The sequence below is a fragment of the Ictidomys tridecemlineatus genome, chromosome 12, assembly GCF_052094955.1.
Source record: "Ictidomys tridecemlineatus isolate mIctTri1 chromosome 12, mIctTri1.hap1, whole genome shotgun sequence".
NCBI classification, from domain to species: domain Eukaryota; kingdom Metazoa; phylum Chordata; class Mammalia; order Rodentia; family Sciuridae; genus Ictidomys; species Ictidomys tridecemlineatus.
This window is the reverse complement of record NC_135488.1, coordinates 102,212,871-102,229,290: the sequence shown is the minus strand read 5'-3', so window position 1 is coordinate 102,229,290 and position 16,420 is coordinate 102,212,871. Positions and strand designations below refer to the sequence as shown.

General features: G+C 50.6%; 1 protein-coding gene and 1 long non-coding RNA gene across 5 annotated transcripts in view; one reads left to right on the top strand and one right to left on the bottom strand.

Moving 5' to 3' along the window:
- Positions 1-16,420, top strand: part of Efr3b (EFR3 homolog B) — an 81,087-nt gene that overhangs the window by 49,542 nt on the left and 15,125 nt on the right. For 2 of the 4 annotated variants that reach the window (XM_021724634.3, XM_040271404.2), the window contains 8 exons: positions 2,888-3,009; positions 9,626-9,775; positions 11,059-11,193; positions 11,697-11,775; positions 12,665-12,800; positions 12,983-13,144; positions 13,975-14,086; positions 14,455-14,506. In XM_021724634.3, coding sequence (XP_021580309.1) covers positions 2,888-3,009; positions 9,626-9,775; positions 11,059-11,193; positions 11,697-11,775; positions 12,665-12,800; positions 12,983-13,144; positions 13,975-14,086; positions 14,455-14,506 — 948 coding nt within the window. The remainder of the gene's footprint in view (positions 1-2,887; positions 3,010-9,625; positions 9,776-11,058; positions 11,194-11,696; positions 11,776-12,664; positions 12,801-12,982; positions 13,145-13,974; positions 14,087-14,454; positions 14,507-16,420) is intronic. The other 2 variants (XM_021724636.2, XM_021724635.2) reach the window with 2 other exon arrangements.
- On the bottom strand, positions 5,620-12,617 carry LOC120885066 (uncharacterized). The gene is made up of 2 exons (XR_013429184.1): positions 12,208-12,617; positions 5,620-7,998 (listed from the first exon to the last, which is right to left on the bottom strand). It is a non-coding gene; the product is annotated as an uncharacterized LOC120885066 (long non-coding RNA).

The following is a 16,420-nucleotide window of genomic DNA, read 5'->3' as shown; positions in this document are numbered from 1 at the left end:
GCAACCACTCTGCTTCCTGAGGTTGACTATTTCAGATTCCACATAGAAGTGAGATTGTGCCGCATTTGTGCCTGTCTGGCTTGTGTCACTTAGTATAATATCTTCCAGGTTTATCCATGCTGTCAAAAATGGCAGGATCACCTTCCTTTTTTTATTTTATTTTTTCTTAGATCTTTATTTTATTTATAATGGTGCTGAGAATTGAACCCAGAGCCTTACATATGCCAGGCAAGTGTGCTACCACTGAGCCCTAGCCCCAGCCCAGGATCTCCCTCTCTCTCTCTCCCTCCCTCCCTCTCTCTCTCTCTCTCTCTCTCTCTCTCCCTCCCTCTCTCTCTCTCTCTCTCTCTCTCTCTCTCTCTCTCTGGTGTGCACATATACTACATTTTCTTTATTCATTCATCTGTCATTAGATATTTAGGTTATTTCTTAAATATTTTCACAGAAAGAAAATAGGAAAGAAGGGAGGGAGGCATTGAGGGAAAGAGAAAAGGAAGGGGGCAGAAGGGAAGGAGAAGGAGAGAAAGTGGTCCCTAGGGTAAGTGGTGCATTAATCAGCTTGACTGTGGTGATTATGTCAATGTGTGTATACATTAAAACATCAGGCATGCCTTGGGGCTGGGGATGCAGCTCAGCCCTGTAAAACAAAACATTAAATATACCTTTAAAACAGGGTGTTCCTGCCGGAGAGGCTGAGGTTGGACAGCTGCGTGGTGAGACCTCAGGCCTGGGGCTGCTTTTATGGGTCTGTCTCTTTGTCTGTGAAATGAAAAGAGTAATCTCTCTCTGACTTAGAGAGTTGTTTTGAGAAATAAAATAAAAGAGATGATGTAGGTGAAATGCTTAGGGCAGCTCCTGACAGTCTATAAGTTTTAAACTCCCAAATTAGTGAACAAGAAATTTGGTCATGCATTCTCCTGGTGTATTCTTGAGACTACATCGTCACCACACAGTGGGGACCAAGTCTTAATTTGGCTCTTTTTCCTCCCTTTATTATTGTCCTCTTTTTAATTTTTTTTTTCCTAAAGTGTGTGCACCTTCCACCCACAGGAAGTCTGATTTTTAAGCTGCCTCATCATATTTGAAGTAGACAGACCATAAAAGCCTTAAAATAAAGAACACGAGTGAAGCCTGGACTGCCTGTTTTACACATGGGAAAACCAAAATATGAAAAGAAGTCAAATGTCCCAAAGTTCCCACTTCCAGTTAAGAGATAGACAGACCTGCAGTTAGAACCCTGGAGAGCGCCATGTCCCCTTGGTGTCAACGGTCACCCTAACTGGGCCAGCCTTTGGCTGTGAGTGGGTCGCCTGGGATCATCCTGTCCGTGGTTTAGATGCACTCAAACTTACCTTCAGCCAAGCCCAACTCAGCCTTGGTATTTCCCAGGTCTGTGGCCTAACCTAGGGGATCAGGAGGCCGTGCAGTCTAGGGGACCTTCTTTCTGGAGCTCTGGAAGCTCCATAGGACCACCGGTGCTGTGATCACATGGATTATCAGGTGGTTCTTCTGCATCCCCACATCAATAATGCAGCCTTGTCATTTGTACTTATTGCTAATATCGGAACACTCATTCTCAGGTATGCATTTTAGATGTAGCTTGGAAGGAGGGGATCCCCTTATCTGTATGTTGAAAGTCAGCAGGAAATAACTGCACATTTACCACTGCAAGAACAAACATTGTAACAGATGAGTGATGTTCATGGAAGTTGCTCCTTTTCATTCAGAAAAAGGTAACAACTTTTTTTTCTTATGGCAGCTGGGGATATTGCTAAGCAAGCACTCTACTACTTAGCATATCCCTTCCCTTTATTTAAAATTTTACATTGAGACAGGATCTCACTAAGTTGTCCAGGCTGGCCTCCAACTTACAATCCTCCTGCCCCAGCTTCCAAGTATCTAGGATTACAGGTGTGTGCCATTGCACCCAGGTTAACAACTTTGAAGTAGTTAAATAAGTATACAGACTGCCAATAAACAGTTAATATTGTGTAAGTGCATTAAAGTAGATACGTTTAGGAAAAACAGTACATTGTTTATTGGCAAAAATGGAAGAATTAAATAATAATACATGGCAAAATAATGGAGAATATAATTTATTGTAAATACAATCTTTTTTAAATTTATTTTTTAGTTGTAGATGGACACAATATCTTTATTTTTATGTGGTGCTGAGGATGGAACCCAGTGCCTCGAATGTGTTAGACAAGCACTCTACCCCTGAGCTATAGCCCCAGCCCCTATAAATCTAATCTTTTTAGAGATACTTGAGGTACTAAATTTCTAGCATTAAACAAAATAACTTGTAAGAATTCTATTAAATTTTTCATAATTTACCTCCATTTAGTCCATGATACTTGCTTCTCTGCAGGGCTCAGTTGAAATTAAATTCCTATTTAGAATTGTAAATAGGAACTTAAATAGGCAGCACAGGAGAATCCAGCTGATCAAGATTTACTAAACTGAGAATGGAAAACTTTAAACATTTACTCAGATTTTCAAAAATAAAATGTAACTGCATTTTTACATCAGATTTCCAATTTTGCTTTTGCCGCCCCCCCCCCCCCGCCCCCGTCACTGGTGCTGTGTGCCTTAGCTTGGGCTCAGTGTCAGGATCATGCCTGCCAGCCCCTGTGGGAGAGCACGCGTCCTCTCGTCCCCCCTGGGGAAGACCCAAGCAGTGTCACTGTTTCCAGCCCGCTGTAGACAGGAACGCTGAGCAGGATTGCAGCAGATCCCCAAGTGTGCTCCACGGTGCTCCAGAGGAGACAGGAGCTGGTCCCCAGGCGGGGTCCATGGCTTACCATACAGCAGGGTCTGGGGATACCCCGCAGTGAGGGGCGGGGCTGTCACCTCTCACACACATTCTCTCCCTCTGTCCCGCTAGTTTGTGAAGTTTGCCAACATCGAGGAGGACACCCCATCCTACCACCGGAGTTATGACTTCTTTGTGTCCCGATTCAGTGAAATGTGCCACTCCAGCCACGATGACTTGGAAATCAAGACCAAGTGAGTGCGGAGGGCCAGGGGCTGCCGGGCCCGGGCAGAAGCATCCAGGGTGCTGGAGAGCTTCCGGGGGGTCTGCTTGGCAGCTTTCTTTGCCTTTCCTTGTGCTCTGGTGTCGCTGGGAGGAAAGAGCACCTGGCTGGACCGCAGGTGGGCAGGTGGGCAGCACCGAGCTTCTACCACTTGGTTCTGAAGGAAAAACCTACTGGGCCAGCAAACAGGGCTGAATAGAAGATAACGTCCCTTGAGCCCCATTTGAGGGAACAGAACATCCCTTCCATCGCTCCTTTGTTCAGAGCACATGCTTTTATATACTCTCGAAGCAGCCTGCCCATTGTCCAGCCGCGTCTATGCCCACAACAGAGGCCCAAGCCCACTCCACTGCCTGGATACCCCATGCCCTCACTTCCCTCAGGGACATCCTGCCCCAGGGCTTGCCCTCCCCTGTGCTGTGCCCAGGCGAGAAGACTTCCTCCCGGCTCTGCAGGGCTCGCCACTTCTGCTCTGTCCAGCCTTTGCTTGCTGTCCCCAGCCTGCCACACGCCTGCTCCCCTCCCCACACCCTGCTCTGGTCCCCCCACAGTGCTCATGCCCTTTTGACATGTTTCTTAATTTCTTTACTGTGTGTCTTATTTGTTGTCCGTCTCTCCCCACTGGAACGTAAGCTCTCGAGGACAGGAGTCCTTTGGTTCACTGATGCCATCCAAGTGCTATATGGTGCTCCAGAGCAGCAGACATTGCATATGTATTTGTTGAGTGGATGGCTGAGTGCGTGGATGCGGTCAGATAGACATTTTATATATATATATATATACATACTGGCAATTGAACTCAGGGTCACTCTACCACTGAGCTACATCTGCAGCCCTTTTTATTTTTTATCTTGAGATAAGGGCTCATTGAGTTGTTGAGGCTGGCCTCAAACTCATGATCCTTCTGCCTCAGCCTCTGGAGTTGCTGGGATTACAGGCATGTGCCACCCCAGCTCAAATTACAAAATACACATGTATGTCCATGTACCCAAATTTATAGTCTCACAGAAATACATTCATTGACACAGAAGTGAAAACATTGCAAATAAAATCACAAAGAAACTAAAATAAATGCTGCTGACATGGGTATTTAAAGAGTAGCCTTGAGGCTGCGGTTGTGGCTCAGTGGCAGAGCGCTTGCCTGGCATGTGTGAGGCACTGGGTTGGATTCTCAGCACCACATAAAAATAAAAGTATTATGTCCATCTACCACTAAAAACAAATGAAGTGTGACCTACAGTCAGGCTGATGAATCAGTACATGTGTGGCAGAGCAGTGAATGGGTATTTTGTGGCAAGCATAGTCCTTGGAACTGTAAGTGCAGAAGAATGATAGGTTGCTGTCCACAGAGCATGTTATCAGCTCCTGCAGACTGTATGACACTGGAGGGGACAGGAGAAGGGGGGAGGGGAAGGCCAGGCCCCATAGCAACCAGAGCTGTGGAGGGCTGGGGGCGTCCACGGCTGGGGCTGAAGGGGTCACATGGCCAGTGTGCCAAGAGGAGGCTGATTCTCAGGTGGTTCCTTTGACATGGTAGCAACTTAGAGGGGTCCCAAGTGTCACTTAACTGAGTATGCCCCCTTATGACAGCTAATGGTGTGGGTTGGAAGGACAGGAACCCAGCCCCTCTAGCTGTTGGAGACAACGTGAAGAGTCCCAGGTAGGCCCCAGAATGCCCACAGCGCAGCTTCTGGACCTTCTCGGTCCCGGAGTCTTCTCTTGAACCAACCAGGCACGGACTCCCTGGGCTGTGCTGCCCAGTGCCTCTGAGGCAAGCAGGGGTACAGGAGGGGGAACCCCACTTCCTGAGTAGCCCCCGACTCCCGACAGCTATGAAAGGGCAGAAGAGGCTGGAGTGTGTCCTGAAGCAGGTGTCACTGGGCTGGGAATGTAACTTGGGGTAAGGACACTTGCCTGGAACCTGTGACGCTGTAGGTTTGTCCCCAATACTGCAAAAGCAAAGCAAGGCCACAGAGCAGGTGATGGGAAGGTGGAAGACAGGAAGTTTGACTGTCACTGCCGTTAGCACCCACAGACGGGAGCCTGTCACCCATGACGGGAAGGCCACTGGATGAGAATGGGGGGTCCTCTGGCTTCATCTCTTTCCTGGGTCCTCCCTGTGTCCCTTTTCCTCCTCATTCTCAGTCCTGGGTGGCAGTGGCAAGGTCCCCTTGGTTGGGACAAACGAGTCCTGCACATTTTTAAGTATTGTACAAATTTTAATTTCTAAACAAGTCAATGTCAGCCTCCATAACCCACTGAACCCAAAAGCGTCTGGAGCCCTTTCTTATTATGAAAGTGGAAAAGGTTTTGGAAGCCCAAGAGGGAGTGGACCACGGGGGTGATCCCCAGGCGTGAATGGGCCATTTCTTGCTCTGACCTCACAAGGAGCCGTTGAGGGCAACTCAAACACTGGAGTACAGCAGAGGCTGGCTGCGGCTGGGTTTTTGTCCCTCAGTGCAGGAAGCATTTGGTGGCCACCTGTCAGACTCTTAGATAGTTAGCGCGTTTAGTGGTTGGTGGTTGTGGTCTTTGGATGTTGGTTTTTTGATTTGGGGTTTTTATTTTGCTTGGTTCTGGGTTTTGTTATTTTTTTTTTAAGCTAGCATCCTTAGCTGAGGATATGCAGTAAGAGTAGTCAGAGTAATGTAGCTGTAGGCACCCGCTCCCGCAAGGAGACCACCTACACGGACCATCGTCGGGTCCTGAGGATCACCTGGCAGGGTGATTTCGCCCCGACTGAATTAGCCTGCTGTCTCCTCCCCGGGACAGAGGTGGTGGTGAAAGTCCTGTGGAGCGGAACATCCCCGTCCTATCTGAACTGGATACGATGATGGCCACGGAACACCAATATGTGATCCAGCTCTTTCAGGGCATTGAGACCATTGAAAATATCTACATCGTCATGGAGTATGCAGGTGGGGGACAGCGACAGCACCCCATCCCAAAGCCCAGTGGCATGGAGAAAGAAGAGGAGGCCTGGAGACTGTTGGGGCAGATTGTGTCCTGTGCTACGGCCACAAGAAGGGAATCACGAACCTAGACCTGAAAGCAAGGTCATCCTGGTAGACGCCAGAGGCAACATCAAACTCATCAACTTTGGCCTGAGCACCAGGTTCGCGGTGGGGCAGAAGCTGAACGAGATCTGGGGCGCTCTCCTGTACGTTGCCCCCGAAGTCATCCACTGGAATGAATATGAGGGCAGCCACCCCCACCCATGGGCATCTGGAGCTCGGATGTCGTTCTACATTTTATGGTCACAGGGGGACGCCCATTTGTGGCGGCCACTGCCAAGCAGCTAAAGGAGCAGATGGTGCAATCCAGATACTACCTTCCCCCACACATTTCCGAGACACACAGAACCTCGTCAATCAAACGCTAATGGTGGACTCCACACAGAGGCCCGCAGTAGAGCAGATACTGGGGCACCTGGGTGAGGAATATTCACCCAATCATTCTAGAGAGCCACTCCCCAAACACTCAGACCCCGTAATTGTGAAATCATGCTTGACCTGGGTTTCAGTTACGACCTGAGTTTCCCTGGCAAATAGAAAATAGGAAAAGGTGATAGCTATGTATCTGATACTCCAGCGCCAGACAACCCGGGGAGCCGGCTGCAAGTTCCAGATGAAGTGAGTCGGGGGATCAGGCCAGGCCCCGTGGACCTTTCCAATGCCTGCCCAAAGAAGAGTACCAGTGGACCAGCCCTCCCCACCTCCCCTTGCCCTGTGAGCCCAGCTACTGGGGAAGCCCAGGGCAGAAGGGCGGTGGAAGTGCCAGCTTGCCTACCATTCATCTCTGCTTCCTGTGTGCGAGGACCCCTCCTCCCAGTGGGACCCTGTGTCCCCCAGGACCATCCTCAGTAGGTGAGTCACAGCAGAAGGCGGCACAGCCTCCCAAGGTACCTCCACAGGGCAATCCCATGACAACAGCAAGGACTGGAAAGGAGTCTCCAGGAGGACTGCCACATCCATTCAACAACTGTGGTGTCTCGTGCCATGCTTTTTGCAGGCCGGCATTCAGAAAAAGAAGTGGTTCCAATGAAAACGCAGGGCTGAGGCCGACAACACCAGTGGGCATCCAGAAGATCCTGAGCTCTGTGGATCCTGACATCATGGCACGGGTATCGCTCGGGCAGGGCCTCAAACAGCTGCAGGAGCCAGGTCGTGCCCACGGGCTCGGGCTTCTCCGCACAGATTCTAGCCGGGAGCGCATTTGGATCCACCAGGAGTCTCCTCCGCCCCCTCCTGCAAGAGACATCAGACACTCCTTTCCCTGGGACACTTCCCCTGTCCTGCTCTCCTCTGTCCTTTCTCCCTTGCTTCTGGGAGAGCAGAAATGGTTCTTAATACATTTCTGTTTCTCACAAATTGTATAATAAAATTGATGTTACAGCGTCTGGAGCTGTGCCTCAGCGGTAGAGCGCTTGCCTAGCATGCACGGGGCACTGGGTTCCATCCCTGGCACCACTAAAAAAATAAAAACAAATAAAATAAAGGTACTGTGCTCATCTACGACTAAAACAAATAAATAACTAAATAAAGAGAAGGGGAGACCTCAGGGCAAGAGCAGGAGCCCAGCTGCCATCTTTCCTCCCCAAGGCCTGGACCACTGTGCCTCCCTCTCCTGTTCATGGTAGGCACTCACTTACCTTTCACCAGTGTAGACAGGGACTCATTTTCCTTGAGCCATTGTAGAAGGAGACTCACTCCCCCTGGCCTAGTGTAGATGGAGATGCTCCCTTTGGGCCAGTGTAGACTTGATTGATTGAGCTGGTCGCTTTGGCTAGGAATCCCTTTCCTGGTCTTCAGGCCCCTTCCTGAGCAGTGTGGACAGGGGGAGTGGCAGCTGCTAGAGAAGACACGTCTGGCGAGGCACTGAAGACCCCAAGTGTTCTGTGACATCCTGCGTCTGCACGTTTGGGATGGGCTTCAGCTGAGCATTCAGGAGAGCTTTTAACCTGGGACCAAAAATAGGAAGTGGAACAGGATTTAGTTGGCTCCTTCTCAGGTTTGGACAGCCTCTGGCACAGGGTCTTAAATGGGGGAGGGGGACAGAGCGGCCAAGCGTTTCCCCAGGGAATCCTTGCCTGTGGCCAGCAGCCCTAACAGGTCCTGGGCCCAGGGATCCTGGTGCTGTTAGGCTCCTGCCATCCCACAATGACTGTCACCAGTAAGTGCCAGGGTTCCACCCTGGTAACTCCACTTAAAAGTGAAGTTGAAAATACAACTGGCAACTAATCTTCTGGAGAAATGGCTCAACTCTAATAATCATCAGGTAGATGTGAATCTAGTCCCAGCCACAATCCCTTTTTATATTTTTTAATTGTAGATGGACACAATATCTTTATTTATGTGGTGCTGAGGATCAAACCCAGTGCCTCACTGGGTCGAGGCGGGCACTGTACCACCGAGCCACGGCCCCAGCTCCCAGCCACAGTTTCTTAGTACCCTGAGCTGCGTGGAGTTCACTACCACCCGCCAAACTAAAGGGTGAGAACTAAAAGAGCTACAGGATGTGAGGATTTTTCAGAGCCATAAAATGAGAACAGATGTTTAAAATGAGATCCCCGGTGCTCCAGAGGGACAGCGAGAAGCTGCCGCTTGTGCGTGGGGGCAGTACTGGGAGCCTTTCATCTCTTGTGATTCAGAGAGCAATCAAATATTTTATATGACAATGTCCATCATAGCATGATAATAGCAAAAGAAATCGGAAATAACTAAATGCCATATGGGAGCCTACTTTTGAAAGTTCTTATGATAGTCTAACCATTCAACCTATTTATGAAGAATTAATGATATAGGAAAGTGCTTATAACCAAATGTTATATGGAAAAAAAGCCAATACTGATTAACTATGTCATCAGTTCTTAATTACGTTATAAACTATGCATGGAAGAAAGAAAAGATGCCCAAATGCTAACAATGGTTGTTAGGGGTAAATTTTTCTTTTTTATAATTAGTATAATTACAACTATTTTTTTATAATTAGTATGATTACAATTATTACTTTATAATCAGAAAAAAAATATTATTTTTAAAAAAGGAACTTCAGGGTGAGATAAGTGGGCAGTGAAAAGCACTCCTCTCCACAGGGCCATTACAGCAGGGTCCGGGGATGGGCCAAAGGGCACCCGCACCACCCCCCTTTGTGCTTTACTGCATTTCCTGTCTGGTTTCTTGGTCAGCCTAGTCCCAGCCACAGTTTCTTGGTGCCCAGAGAGCCTGCAGTTCAGTGCCTCTCCCTACAGATCCACCTCCCTGCCCTGAGTTTTCCAGTCCTGGATTCTGCCTCATGAGTTCTCCCAAGCACTTTGAGCTCTCTATCTGGAGCAAACCCACCTGAGTACTACTAGAGGGGTTTGGGATGCAGCCCTGATGGCCGCAGGGCAAGGGCAGTCTGGGAGTCTCCAAGACAAAGCCAGAAGGCGTGGCTTCCTGCACCAGAAACCCGCCTGCAGGTCAGGTCACGTGAGGAACAGCAAGTGGTCTCCCTCTGCCTTTGAATGGTGGAGTGTCCCCTTAACCTTTGAACTGTGCTTCTCAGGGGAGGGGGACTTCAAGGTCCCATTCTACCTTTCCTTGCAGAATCCGGATGTCAGGCATCAAAGGTCTGCAAGGGGTGGTGAGGAAGACAGTGAATGATGAATTGCAGGCCAATATCTGGGACCCGCAGCACATGGACAAGATTGTCCCGTCACTGCTTTTCAATCTGCAGCATGTGGAGGAGGCAGAGAGGTAAGCTGACCAGCCCCCCAGAGCTGCCTCCCGGGTGACTGGGAAACCCATGGTTTTGTGACTTCTCTACACTAAGTCCCAACCCAGCTCCCCAGGAGCCTTGGGTCTGGCATTCTGCCAGGTGCTGTACCCCTTCACCTCTGCAATAATGAAGGAGACAGAGCAATGGCGCTGGGCTCCCTAGGGGTAAGTGTGTGTATAAAAGGACCAAGAGTCACAAAGGACCAAGAGTCAGGTTACTCTTTTGTCTCTGGAAGCAGCAGGCCAAGGAGGATTAAAATGCCTTTCATGGCTCCAATTACTGAGGACTTTCCCTTTGGACCTTCCTTCCTCTCTCACTTCCTGATGCTATTTAGGGCCTTAAATCATGCTGCTTACAGGTGGGGAGGGAGGGGGACAGGCTAGGGAGTGATGCCAGCCAAATTATATTGTTATATTGTGTGCGTGTACGAATATGGAACAACAAATCCCATAATTATGTACACCTAGACTGCACCAATTTTTTAAAAATGCTGCCTGATCAGCCATAGCCACTCAAAAAAAAAAAAAAGTTTGCAGATAATTGGATTTTAAACTTGGAGCCCATAATATGGAATTCATTCCTTTCCCTGCCCCTCATCCCCCCAACCCTGCACCCCTGATATGGAATGGGATGGAGGGAAGGTTTGTGTTGCTGTCCAACATGGCTGTGTGCATGATCCTAGGGAAAGATGTGCACTTGGCTTCTCACTTTCTTGGTGGAGCCTTGGATGCTAGAGGGGCGGGAGAAGTAAGTGTTCCCTCTGGTGGTCATTTCTGGAATAGCCCCTCTCTGACAGGCTAAGGGTGGGTAGTCCTGGGGCTCCTTGATCTATCCAGATCTGAGCCTACTCCCTGAGACTTGGGTACCACTGAGTCGGAAGCCAGTTCATGCCCTTCCCTCTCTTCTTTTCCTCTTTCACTTTTCTCTCTCCCTCCCTTCCCTCTCTTCTTATCTCCTCTTTTTTTCCTGCTGAAGCCTTAAGCGCATGAGACCCTCGTGGTCCACACCTCACTCAGCCCACGATGCTTAGAACACCCTCCCACAGCCACCCCAACTTATCCTTAAGGGTTTCCAAAAGAGAACTCTATCCCATCTCCCCCAGTTTCCTTACCCCGTTTAATTTCTGACGGCTATGACATCTCCCTGTTGCCTGGTGCAGCCTGTCAAATGAATTCCTGCTCATTTTGCTGTCACCATTGCACAAAGCCTGGCTCCCAGTTTAGCATCCCATCCGTTACCCCTGTGGCTCTTGTTTCCACAGCCGGTCTCCCTCTCCCCTCCAAGCACCAGAGAAGGAAAAGGAGAACCCAGCAGAACTGGCTGAGCGGTGCCTGCGGGAGCTGCTGGGCCGGGCTGCCTTTGGCAATATCAAAAATGCCATCAAGCCTGTTCTCATGTGAGTTGAGTGTTCCGCCCACCCCAACCTGCAGCCTTGGAATGTTCCAGGACCCAGCATCTCCCCACTGACACAGGGAGGAGGGAAGAAGAGAGCACAGTTGTGGTGCCATGGCCACGTCAGTTCCTTTTTTTTTTGCCTGTGATCCCTGCATTATAACAACAGGTGCAGTTTGGGGTGAGGTGTTGGTAGGAGGGCACCCCAAACTGAATGAAGGTGCCCAGCTTCATTCCATGTGTCCAGTTGCAGAGCCCTGTCCTGGACTTCCCTCTAGCTCTGGGGCTAGAACTACCCCCAAGGTCCTCCATGATCCCTGCTCTCAGGGCCTGCGGGGCCAAACCGTGCACACCGTGGACAAATTCCTTTTTCCTGTAAGCCCAGCCTCACTTACCTGGGAACTGCAAGGTGCTCTCAGGAGGTGTCACTGTCCCTCCAAGCTTGCCTCTCCTTCCTAACATCACTTTGAGTTTCCCAGTCATTCCCCCATGCTTTCTCCCTCACAGCCATCTGGATAACCATTCTCTTTGGGAACCCAAGGTGTTCGCCATCCGTTGCTTTAAAATCATCATGTACTCAATTCAGGTACGGTGGCTCCCCGGGTCCAGCTTGTCCCCCTGGCCCAGGGCAGCTCTGGGAGCAGAACAGTGGAAAGCCAGATGCCTTCTGACTTCTCCTAAGGCCATACTTGGTCTAAGTCAGTGCTGCTTCAGCTAGCTGTGGAGAAGGGCCAGTTGAATTTTATTTCTAGAAGATCATAGCCCAAAATTTTTATAAAACACAAAAGAAAAAGCTGAATCATTCTTGTAATCTCAGTGACTCAGGAGGCTGAGGCAGGAAGATCCCAAATTCAAGGCCATCCTGGGGAACTTAGCAACCTGTCTCGAAATAAAAAGTAAAAAGGGCTGGGGATGTAGCTCAGTGGTAGAGCGCCCTGGATCCAATCCTAGTGCTGAAAAAAAGAAAAAAAAAAAGAAAAAGAAAAGAAAAATTCCTAGAAAAAAATGAAAATCTCACCACAAATGGGAGCCCACAGACCACACTGTTGGCCGCTGTGACCACTCCACTTCCTGTCCATTTCTGTACTTAGCTCGTACATGCTGTTAAACCGATCTTGAGTTGGCACTGGTCCGTGGTCCACACTTCGAGCAGCACTGTGCCCTCTCGTGGCCCTAATAAGACCTGGGGACAGGTTAGAATGAAAACGAAGACAGTATTTTAAAATGGACTTTCGGCCCGTTTTAAGTAGGAAAAACGGGGGAAAGCAGGTCTTCACTAGGATTTGGCTCTGTCTTGCCGGCCCAGGATGGGAGGGCTACAAGAAATATCGTTGCCACCTGCGGTGTCCACCCACCGGCCTTGGGACGTCACTCTAGCTTCACTTTAGTTTACCCCAGCCTCCGGGGCACAGGAGAGGGTTGCCCGGGTCACCCAGGGCTGCTGTCTGGGGACCAGCACGTCTTCCTCCCCCCAGCCGCAGCACTCGCACCTGGTTATCCAGCAGCTCCTGAGCCACCTGGACGCCAACAGCCGCAGCGCGGCGACCGTGCGCGCGGGCATCGTGGAGGTCCTGTCGGAAGCTGCGGTTATCGCAGCCACCGGCTCAGTCGGTAAGGAGCCCTGAGAGCCCGAGCGAGGGCGGGGCCCCCGGGGACAAGATCTGCCCTTGTGGGAAGGCCAGGGGCAGGAGGGAGGTGTCGGTCGGTTCTCGGTAGAAGTCGGCAGGAAGGTGGTGGGCGGCGCAGGGCGCGGGCGCCAGTGGCGACTTCGGGTGCCCCCCCCCCTCACTCAGGGCCCACGGTGCTGGAGATGTTCAACACTCTGCTGCGGCAGCTGCGGCTCAGCATCGACTACGCGCTGACCGGGAGCTACGACGGGGCCCTGAGCCTGGGCACCAAGATCATCAAGGAACACGAGGAGCGCATGTTCCAGGAAGCGGTCATTAAGACCATCGGTGCGGACGGGGCGGGGCCGCGAGCTGGCCGCTAGCGGGCGGGGCGGGGCGGGGCGGGAGCGGCGGGCGCGCGAGGGTGTCGGTTGTAGGACTGTCAAACATCCGCGTCTCGCTATTGACCGACAGTAGGGGAAATGGAACCAGTCTCTGGTGTGCACGGTCCAGCCCGCGCGGGCCCTGAAAACACAAATTGATCCCCTGGGTTTCCCACCCTGGACTCCACCCTAGACCTGCCTGACGCTTCCAGTTGGGGGCGACCCGAGGGGAGGGGAGAAAAGAGGGAGGGAGGTGGAGGTTGCCATGGAGAAAATGTCTGTGCATGTGGCTGTGGAGAATGGGAAAGCCACCCCTGAGTGTGTGAGGCCCATCAACCTGAAGCCTTCCTGTCCTAGCACCATTTGAGCTTTCCATCAGCTTTGAGGAGGGGACAGGGCAGGAGCCGAGGAGCCCTGGCTGTGGGTGGAGGCATGACTTGCCCCAGGGTGCCCAGCAGGAAAACCTGGGGCTCCTGCCCTGGTCCCTGCCTCTCATTTCTAGGGTTCTCTAATCCCTAGAAAAGAAGCCAAGACCTTAACCTCAATCCCAGTAATAAGTGAAGGAACCAGAACCCAGAAGAGCCCTCTGGAGTCCTCTAAGTGCCTCCTCTTCCAGGAGAGGCAGCGTCACACCCAGGCCATCCTGAGCAGATTCTCTCTCTGGGTCTGAATGGTCCCTGGAGCGCAGCGGTCAGTCTCCACAGTGGCTCCTTCAGCACAAAGGCTGAAGCAAGAGTGGCCCAGCAGCTGTTGGCCTCCCCTGGGCCAACCACTCTCCACCATTTCCCCCCACAGGCTCCTTTGCCAGCACGTTGCCCACTTACCAGCGCTCCGAGGTGATCCTCTTCATCATGAGCAAGGTCCCTCTGCCTTCCCTGCATCATGCCATAGAGACCGGGAGGACCGGGTGAGTCCTCCACCCTCTCCCAACCTAGACTCCGCCCAGTTTTCCCTCCCCTGTTTTCTGGCTGTCTACTCCATCCATTTTAGCTTTGCCCACTCTGCCCTCTCTTTTTTTTCATTCCCAAATCCCTCAGCAGCCTTTAGTGAGGCCCTTGAACACCACAGCAGTTCTCAGGCTGACCCACATCCCTACCCCTCACCGTATGGGGAGCCATTCATTCCCTGGTCTGCTTCTTGGGGCTGTCGGGTGGTGATCCTGGGGTAACCCAACAAGATAAGCCACATGGAGAAACTCAGCAGAGGGAGAACTGAGCAGGCAAGTTGGGGGTCTCCACCCGAATCACCATCCTCCTGTGTGTCTCTGGTCTACAGGGAGAACAGGAATAGGCTGACCCAGATTATGCTGCTGAAGTCCCTCCTGCAGGTAAGTTTCTCCCATCCCTGTTCCTGCCCTGCCTGTACAGGGCACAACTCCTTCCAGGACCAAAAGTAAGGCCACTGCATACAGTCATGCAGTTGCATACTGCACAAATGTGCCCAGCCAGAAGGGTGAGTCAGGGGCTGAAATTCAGCATGTTTTCTATTCACTATCCAAGCTGGACCCAGAGATCTAGGTCTTCCTGAGCAGGGCAGACTCTTTGTTTATAACTTTTCCAAAGGTTCCTTATTAGTCACTAGTAGCCTTGTCACTCAACATTGCATGTGTCTGGAGATGGAATCTATTGGTTCCTGCCCTTTTTCCCTCCTGGGTCCCCTCCCCAGGTCCTATCCTGGTTTCCCCCTTGTTACTTGAGCCCATCTCATCTCACAGACACCATCTTTCCCTCCTTGGTATTTCACACACCTCTTCTTTGCATCTCTGTGGCCGTCGCTGGAGTCAGACCACCATTTGTAGGTTCCCTAGAGGTGGTGACAGTGACGAGGTCCTGAACTCTGTGACAGGCTCCCCAGGTGCTCTGGTGCCTGGCTCCGTCCGGCCTCAACTCTGGACGTCTCACAACTACATTATTCTCCCAGTTGCTCTCGCCTCCATCTCTTTTCCACTATCATAAACACAGTCACAAGAAGATCTTTATAGGGACTGGGGCTGTGGCTCAGTGGTAGAGTGTTTGCCTCACCTGTGTGAAGCCCTGGGTTCGAGTCTCAGCACCACATATAAATAAATGAATAAAATAAAGGCCCAACAACAACTAAAAAATTAAAAGAAGAAGAAGAACTTTATAGAAATGCTGTTCCCCATGCACTACCCTATATTTCAGAATAGGTCTCCCCAGATTTCAGACTTCTCCGATGGAAGTTGGAAGGTCCCCAGTGCCCTTTTCCTCCCCGACTCTCCATCTCACCATTCGGTCCCTCTCTCTGTTCCTGGAACATGACAGCCTGGATGGATTCACCCTCACTCCCACCCAAGCCTCCCCTTCCCTCTTTTCCATCCCTCACCCTTCTAATCACTGCATTTATCATCATCATCATCATCATCATCATCATCATCACTCTGTTTTGCTCTGACACTGCCCATGTCTGATCATTAGTTATCTCCTTGATCTTCATATTCCCACCATATCTTTGCTGAGTTTACCCTCATTAATTTGTACCCAGCATTTGTTAAGGTGACAGGTTGGGGCACACTCGCATACATCCTCTTCAGTGGGCACTGATGTTCATTAAAGATACTACCAAGTTGGGCTGGATTCTTGGAGGCTTTCTGAATTATCAAAGGCATTGCTTTGCAATATGGGCTTAACAGTAAATGTGCTTTGGTGCTGTTGAATGCTTTGACATCATCTATGATGTGTCTGTTTATGCCAAGTGACTCTGAGCAGAAGGCCCTTCTTATCATCCCGCTACAAGAGATATAACCAGATAAGTTCTGTGAGTGCTCTGTGGTTGTTGCTGTGTATGAGTTCTGATTCTTTGACCCAGCTACAAGTTCTTCCACTGTCTAGTTCCTGAGACTGTCCAGACTCTTTTTTTTCCCCCCTGCAGTACTGGGAATTGAACCCAGGGTTCTTACCACTGAGCTTCATCCCCAGCCCTTTTTATTTTTTATATTTGAGTCTTACTAATTTGCTGAGGCTGGCCTCAAATTGAGATCCTCCTGCCTCAGCCTCCCGAGTTTCTAGGATTGCAGGTATGTGCCACCATACTAGTCTCTGTGCTCTTAATGAAGCATTGTGTTCATGGTGGGTGCTGCTCAGATGTGCCCTGACTGGCTGAAATATTATGTTCAGAGATTTCCTGCTCTTGCTTCTTTCTGGTGCTCATCCTTTGCTTGCTTTTAACACCTAATCTTCCTCACCCTGTCTACATCCACCCGCACATCTGCTGAGCTGGGCCA